The sequence below is a fragment of the Solanum dulcamara genome, chromosome 5, assembly GCF_947179165.1.
Source record: "Solanum dulcamara chromosome 5, daSolDulc1.2, whole genome shotgun sequence".
Taxonomy (NCBI): domain Eukaryota; kingdom Viridiplantae; phylum Streptophyta; class Magnoliopsida; order Solanales; family Solanaceae; genus Solanum; species Solanum dulcamara.
The window spans coordinates 68,224,905-68,233,881 of record NC_077241.1 but is presented as its reverse complement, the minus strand read 5'-3'; the positions used below and the strand labels follow the sequence as shown (position 1 = coordinate 68,233,881).

Below are 8,977 nucleotides of genomic sequence, written 5' to 3'. Positions count from 1 at the left end.
GAGAAAAAAATCAAAAAGAAAGAATTGACACATTGTAATAACAAAAGAATTCTCTATACAAGCACAAGAGTTGGTGAAACAAAGAAAGGAAGTGGGAAAACATTGGCTCTTCTTCAACTTGCTATTACATCCATCGCATTTCGAAGCAACATTACAATTGTGCGGGAATTTGCGTTTTTAAGGAACAATAAGGACTAGCTTGAAGAGTGTATGTATCTCGCGAAAGGAGAAATCTTACCAAGCCAGAATTATTGCCAAAATTGATTCATGTTGGAGAAAGATGTGAAGGGAGAAGCAGAAAACATCTGCAGTTTCGATTTGCCTACCACTTTCATCTCAGTATAGTCTCAAGTAACCTCCCTTTTCATTTCTTTCCCTAACGCCTGTACTTCTTCTAAGGAAGGATCTCCGGTTGAGGGACCAATTTCTTTTCATGTCTCGCCTTCTCTTCCAAGCCATTATATGACTATAAAGTGCTGGAAAAAGGAAGCAGAGAAGAACCAACAGTAGCAGAACCACACATAACAACATAACATTGCGGAAACCCTCCTTCAACTCAGGTTCTCTTTGGTTGGTCCAAGGAACACCTCCAACATTCATCCCGAACACTACAACATAGCAGACAATGTAAGTGATGCCAGATGTTTGTCAACTATGAAATGATAAAAATGACTTGGATTATGAAACAAGTTCCTTAAGAAGTTCACCTCCAGTTACTACCGACAAGGGAAGAAAGACGATGGAGAGGAAGGAAAGATAGTAAAGTTTTTTATTTATCTGTTCAGACTGCCAACTGTCAAGACCTGCCTGAATTGCTGTGACACGATTGGCGATAAATCCAACATTCTCCTTCAGTCTTCTCAGCCGACCAATTAACTCCTCAAGTGAGTTGATATCATCGCTGGCAAACCAACCTTTTGAAGAACATTTCTCCTTAACTCGTGGAAATACTTGCTCCCCGTGTGCAATCACCTGCAACAAGAGTAATTAAGATCAAATATGTCTTTAGAATCTAAGATATACATCTGGAATCTCATGAAAACTTAATGAATAGGAGAAATTAATAGATATAGTATATGAAATTTTACCGCCAATTGCATGACCGGAATGAGCAAGCATGGTACTTCTTTTTTTTGACATGGATGAACAAGGTACTTTGGATTAAACTATTGCCTTCCATAATGGAACTAAATCAAGAAAATTACAAGAAATCCAGGAAAAGTGGGAAGATAATAGTTCATGCTCAGAAACCTACAGAAGTCTTTGGCTCATTGCAAGATGCTAGTCACTGGGGTTAAAGTCTCTGTTCCCTCTAGCAAGGGCTGATCAAATTCTTAACCTCTTTTTGCCTTCCAGTCTCATGGTTCATAACTCCCACATAATCATGTGTCATATATATATATAGCAATAATGTACTTTATCCTCAGTTTCTGCCTTCAACATTTAATTTTTGCCTCCAGTTAATAGTCATAAAAGTTCCTTCTAGCACTACTGTATTAGTCTTTCTGCAACTCTTCTATCTTGCTTTGATTCATTCTATTTCCTTCGAAATTACTTTTTCTCTCAGAATAGTTTTATTGCATGTCTTTGTGATGCAGGGAGTCAATGATCAGAATGCAGAGAGCACTCACTGACATGCATTAAAGAAGAATATATGAAACTGGATCTCAAATGCCTATATATGAGATTGGCATATCGTCTTACTTTTTCCTTTAACCCCATCATCATTGGCTATCCCAGTCAGTTAAGTTGTTTAAAAATCAACACCTAGAAACTTCACAAAACAGGTCAGTCAACCAATAATTGAAGTGTAAGAATTTTCTCCTTAAAAGAAGTATAAGACATCCTTAGTCTTTCCGTCCGCTTACATAAGTTCAAACGAACTGACTTTTTTTGTCATGGCAGAATGCAATCAAGAATGTCATTCTTCTATTGCCCTACGTTAATAAGGATAAGGCGACTTAGGTAACTGTAAGATATAGCACTTGGGCCTAACTCAACTCCAAAAACCAGCCCTTACGGATAGGATTGTCCAAGTCCATATAAGAAGACCATCAGCCGGTTGCCCAACCAATGTGGGACTCTAACTCACTCTAACACCCTCTGCACACCCAGACCGCCAAAGGGAGCATGGACAACATAACATGGAGGCCCAAACAGGAACGGACCTTGCTTTGACACCATGTAAGATATGGTACTTGAGCCTAACTCAAGACCAAAAGCTATCTTTTGAGGGGAGAACTGCCCAAGTCTATATAGCAGTATAAGGAGACCACCGGTCCGTTCGTAACCAATGTTGGACTCTAACCCACTCTAACAGGAACAAATCGCTGGTACGCCTCTCAGCAAGCAAGGAGTGGCATGCACATAGCAAAAGAAATAAAACCTAATATCATGAATATACTTTGCCTCTTATCTCCTCATTTTCAGAATGCATTTGTGCCACTTAATACTGTTTGTGATTCTCCTTGCAACACTTATATTCTGTACTTGGTTTTTCTTTCATTTGATTGGGTTTGATCAATATGTAAGGAAATGGTGAAGAAGAAGACTTAAGAAAAAGGAAATGGAGCATCAAGAAGATAACGTACAACAAAAACTATATTGGAATAGCATCTGCAACAAAGGCTTCGAGTTATAAAGAAGTGATAATGTTTAGGAGAAGTAACTGGTAACAATCAGACCTACCTCTTTTACTTCTACTCATCTATTTCTCACCCTCGACTTTATCAAGTACTAGCTTGGATGGAGTGTAAAATCTTTCTTTAGTCTCCTTGAGCATTAATCCACTTTGCCATCCAGGTCAAGGAACCTGACAACGTTCCACATCCCCTTCACCCACCCACCACACTAGGAAGCATCGACATGAAACTAGTTGTTTAATAGGAGTAACAATTTCATAAACAAAGGGAAATGGGGTAAATAAAGAAAAAGAACAAAATACATGAAGGAATGAAAGAATCTAGAGCACTAGGCAAAACAGTATGAAAACAGAGAGGATCATATTAAACCAATCCAAACTTCTTCCTCAATAGTTGCTAAAAGCTAACAAAAATGGCGAACATTTTGTGCTAGTTAAGAAAGTGTACTTCTCTTTTTAGTTATAACGAAGTCCGGCGCTTTTTTTAATTGAAAACAAATTATTAATGAAGGCAAATGTAAACAGGGAGAATAACTACTCCTTTCTTTCCCTTTCATGTCAGATTGACAGGAATGTAGAACTACCTGGAGGAGGCGCTGCAGGTCAAGATGCATCTTCGGAAATCTTCTATCATCCAGCAATTGTTTCTTTAAAGCAAAACCGCCTGCAGTCAAAGAAGAAAAGAAGTCATTCATAATCTACAATGAACTTCAACAAAATTAATAAAATCTGAAGATGATTTTAGGAATTAAATACATAAGGAATTTATTTTTTCTCCATAAAGCATCACAAACCCACTAAATCAAAGATAAAAAATATGCAATTCTGGAATAATTGTGCACTTTTGCATTGGGGTGAGAGAGTAAGATGATGAAGAAATTTCATGAGTGGTCTTAGCATTTACATTTTAGGAAGTAATAGTGACATTTTCTAGTCACCTTTTGTTGATATGGTAAACCCACCTCCCTCCCAAACCTCTCGCACTTGGGAACCAAACAGTGTCTCTCTCCCATTTTCGCTCCCTTGGTAACTCAAACCCCCAACCTTGGTCAGAGTTGAAGAGTCTTCACTATTAGGCTATCCCTCATAATGTAATTCAGGAAAACTTCTTTATCTTTTCGATCTCAAAAATTAAAATTCTAGTCTCCTGATCCCAATATATGTGTGTGTGTGTATATATATGCACTAGTATCTGAAATTTTTACTCCTACTGCAAATATGAATGTGCAAGTAGCTTCCAAATAGAATTACAATGAGGATTGAAATTTGAAACAAAGATTACTTCGACAAGTTAAACATGGCGTGTCCATCAAAAGGAATCATTCATCATGTTGACTGGCATCACTAGTTGACAATGTTCTGTCAGGTCACAACTATTCCCTGAATCTTATGTGATGAAATGTGTTTTCCATCTCCAAACGCAGAATGAAATGGTAATTTCATATTACACGAGAGAAGAAGGAAAATCACAAAAATTGAAACAACATTTTTCCCAATCTAACATTCATAAAGAAAACTAGTCACGTTGCCTGCAGAAAAAATACTATAAATGTCAAAATACTTAAATCTTTTTTGTAAATTGGCCTCGACAGGAAAAAAAATTCATGTATACATACAAAACTTAATTTTGTGAATAGATTAAATCAAAAAATAACTTTTTCTGATTAGCTCCAACACTCTCTGCATACATAATTTCACATTAGCGACCGACAACATTTATAACTTGACGGGAACAAAGCAAATTCTAGAAAAATCTCTTATCATTTGGAGATAAATTAAGAGTGTTGTTTTCTCCTTGTTTGCCTACTGACCTCTTTCATTTACTTTGGCCCTCCTTCTAAACTTTTCCAATTGTCTTCTCCCTTCTAACAAAACATCTCTACCATTTGATTTTTATCCTCATTAAATGATTAAAAGAACAAAGAGCTCCAATTTTCGAAGTCAACATAACTAGTTGAGATAATTAGTCCTAAGTTATTAAGGGACAAAAAGGCCTAAAATAAAATTATAGATGAAGGCGGAGAGAAGTATTAGTCATGGAATTACTCAAATGAAATTATATAAGCATACATGGAGGAACATCATTAGGTGTCCTAAACTTAATCACAATATTTGAGAGTTATGGACATGAAAGGCATAGAATAGTTGTGGGTGTTATAAGAAGTGGAAGTTATGGAGATGAAGAAGTGTGAGTTATAATGGTGCATTGACTTTTTAATATAAAATGAAAGAAGAAACAACAGATACAAACACAACCAAAAAAAACGACATATTTAAACTACAACATATATTTTTCATATAAGTATTAATTTGCAACAAAATATCAATAGTAAACAAACCACAAGATGAAACTACTATGTCATTCACCTTTAATCTGGATCAATCATATCCGACGTAATTATGTGAAATATGTTGATATCTCTACTTTCTAAGGTTGATTTCGAACCATTACCATTGTGTTTGACCTTGGTGATATCAAAGAAAATACGTAAGCATTTTTTATTGACCAGATAACTAACCAGCTTATAGTGCTTGAGAATGAAAACAGAGAACCATAATGTCATGAATAAAGATCCCACTCCCTCATTCAAAAGTTACACTCATCCTGTACCTTCCTTCAACTTCAGACATCAAGAAATAGGGAGGAATCAAAAAATATGAAAAGATAGAGGGAAGATAACACATAAAACCAATTCCTGAAAGTACAATGTTAGATCTTGAAATTCCAGAGCAGTCGTATCTGCTTGGAGAATTAAAAGGTGATAATAGATGCATAAAGCATAGAATTCAATATTCATCACAGAGAACAACAATATTTTCAAACCAATAGTCTCGTAGGAAATAGCTACCTAACTAAACCATGACTACAGATCTTTCTGTCACTTTGTTGAGAGCCTGGATGGCTGCAAATTAACACGTCAACAAAACTGGATCATATAAGTCTAAAGTTATAAACAAAAATTGGTTGGGTATACCAAGAATACTTGACTACCAAATATAGATGAAACATGTTGCCTAAAATAGTTACTTTTTTTACTTTTAGTACATACAGTTGTAGTAAACCAGGCAGAAGAGATACCTACAAGTCTCAATAAGATTCCTCAAGAGAAGAGGAAAAAAACTTCCTAACATCCATTGAGTACTTCTGTACATAGCTTCCCTAACAGATGAATAAAACATCCAATCAATTCAGCTCTTCAACATAAATTTCATTTCACAGATAACTCTTAAACGTAGCCAGCACCAAAATCACTGTCAAGCAAACAGCATGAATGAATTGCTCTGCATATGCAGTAACATATATAAGCACAAGACTTTAACATATCTTAAGATGCAACCTTCACAAAGCACATGCAAAACTCATGACCAAGTAATAGGACCTCATAAAACATAATTGCAGAGGATCACTTCCATTAAAAAGGCAGGAGCTAGAGAATATGAAGAGTCTGAAAAATGCAACATCTTGAAAACTAATGTATTTTCATTTTGGTTTTTGCTTGAACAATTGCTTTCCCCCTAATTGAGTAAATACTTGGGCACTTTTAGACTTTTTAAATAAGAAAACCTAAGAATAATGAGGAAAAAAAGAAGAGAAAAAAAGTGATTTTCTTAGCCAATGAGAGTTGCAAACTGCCAAGTCACCTAGTACGGCCACAATGATATATAGAGAGAGAGAGAGAGACAGAGAGATGTACCTTTGTCAATTTCCAGCTCCATTGAGTCCAACTCAATCTCCAACTTCGTCACGACATCTTGAAGGTGATCCACATGTGTGTCTATGATGTGAACAACCAGATTGGACACAGATTTAGGTACAGGATTATCACCTTCCTCAGAATGATTCATCATCAACAGAAAATCAAGAACATGCTCCCTGATAACAGTCCCACCCCTTTCCTTCATTTCTCCACCACAAGAATTTGGACTTTCCACAATGGGAACCTCTGAGAGAAGGGATTGATTTACCGGGGAGAAACCCAATCTAGGAACACGGCCTAATGACACGGTGATCACTGAATTCTCGGTAACTCTTGCTGCAATTCTAAATGTAAATTTGCTGGATGCAGGGCCAGGCGAATTAACTCGAAACACAAGAGCCCCATCTACATGCCCACAAAAGGGTCCATTGCTAACAAGTGACAAAATGTCTTGGAGCTTCATAGGGGGGCAGAGTACATCAATAAGATATTGTGCTGATTGTGAGAGTCTCTGGTTCCACTTTGGAAGCTCAACATGGTACCAACAAAATTCTTTGCCTCTACCCTCTGTTAAATCCCATTCCTTATTAAAATAACTCCCTTCTCCATCAAAGATATAAGCTTTTTGCCTTACAGCACCAGAATATCGAGAGTTATTGTAACCATTGTCCCTAATATGTGCTCGTGAGGTTGGTTCTCTATCTATTTCCTCACTTTCTCCTTCTGCCTCAACATTCAGATCTTCGCGACTAAGATCCATCACTCTTCAGCCAACTTGTTTAATCCAGCTAATAGTGAAACAACCCTCTATGACCTAAACAATATTCAATGTGGATATCTACCTAAACTACCAGAAATTTCCCACTTTATATACTTTTTCCCCAGAAACAATTCGAACACAAGGAACTAAACCAGCAATATTGATCCAGATCAAGATAGGCAGAAATGTAAAGAACTCATGAAAACAGCACTATCAGTATTTCCCCAAAAAAGAAAAATCATGCTAAACACATTAACATTTTCCCCTCTAAGGAATTCATGCAAATGAGGAATTCAATCTCATCACAGGCTCACCAAGAAGAATAAGCACAATCACCCCAATACCTCATTATCCAATTGCATCTGAGAAGAAATCATACACACCCACAAAGCCAAAAGCTTCACCTTGTTAAGATATCCTCAATAAAGACATATGATTAACACAATCAAAACCCACCAAAGCAAACAAAACTACACTTCAATTCCGAGCTAATTAGGGTCACCCAAAAACACATCTGTTTGGGTAAGAGATGAAAAATGAACAAAATAGGCCCAAATAAAATGATTTCTGTACGCGATTCTTTTCAGAAAGAATCAAGAAATGACAAAAAAGATTAGTGGAGAAAACAAGAAAGGATCAATTGGTCAGATAAAGATAATGACTTTTCCACATATTGGGAAGTTTCTTTGAAGGTTCTTGTTATTTCTGTCATCACCTGCGATTGTCAGTTGAATTTTTTTAACAATTGTTCTGATTTTTTTAAAGAAAACTGTTGCCCAGTAGCAACCCGATATGTATGTTCACCAACCCAACGTATAAAATTTGTAAAAGAGAAAAAGGAATACCACATTTCTAGCCTGTGTTCCATAGAATACAACCCCTGAATTTTCTGCTTCTTTCTTGTAATGTTGCAGTACGAGCGGATTTATCGAATAGGTAATTTTTTGAGTGGAGCTTCAGTTAAAATTGAATCAAAACTGCATTACTTTTGCCGTAGGAAAATTGAGAATAGAATTTAATGCTACTCATAAAGCACTTTCAATTTTACACCATAATTAAGAAATTATTAATATATTAAAAGACTTTAATATTTTGTCTTTTATTTATATCAATGTAATATACATAAAGTATAGAAATAACTAGTATTGGAAACTATTTACATTCAAAAGATCATGTTTATTATAGGGGTAAAATAGGAAAAAATTAATTAATTATATCTTGATTTAGTAAGTGATCAAGTAATATGAGATAAATATTTTTAGTAATATGAAATGGAGGTAGTATAAATTAGAGATAAAGTGAACTATCATTTATTAGCTTGAGAAACATATCTCTCTTTTATTTCAGTCTCGGTGTGTATACTACACTTTCTCTATTATTTAAAAAAAATTGTCTTATTACACTCCACGTGGATAAAATATTTCATATTAATAAAAATTAAATAAATTATTAGAATTAGTTAAAATTAAGATTAAAGTATTACTATACTCGATCCAAAAAAAATTATAAAATATAAAATATTCTTCTTACCTCACTCCACTAATTTCTCTCACCATAACCCCCACCCGACCCCACCTCCAACCCATCCATTTTTTTTAGTTTTGCTTTTATTTATTAAATTTCTTTTATAAAAAAATAAAAATAAAAATAAATCTTACTTCATCTCCCCACTCTAAATAATAATTTACATATTTTTTAAAAAAACAAAAATTCTAGCCCGCCCTATCTAACCTTTTGCTTTCAATTTTTTTTCTCGTTTTGTGTTAGATATATACATATAATTCTAGAAAAATATTTTTTACTTCCCACAATACTTTTCTTAAAATAAATTTATATTTCTGTTATATTAGGTACTCAAGTAGGAAAAAAATATTTCCC

At 35.0% G+C, this 8,977-nt stretch overlaps 1 protein-coding gene across 1 annotated transcript; it reads right to left on the bottom strand.

The window, feature by feature from the left end:
• LOC129889470 (uncharacterized) lies at positions 1-8,065 on the bottom strand. The gene is made up of 4 exons (XM_055964770.1): positions 6,337-8,065; positions 3,226-3,305; positions 708-972; positions 1-608 (listed from the first exon to the last, which is right to left on the bottom strand). Exons 1-4 carry the CDS (start codon positions 7,097-7,099, stop codon positions 337-339), a joined length of 1,380 nt encoding a protein of 459 aa, XP_055820745.1. The 5' UTR covers positions 7,100-8,065; the 3' UTR covers positions 1-336.
• Positions 8,066-8,977: the final 912 nt, after the last annotated feature.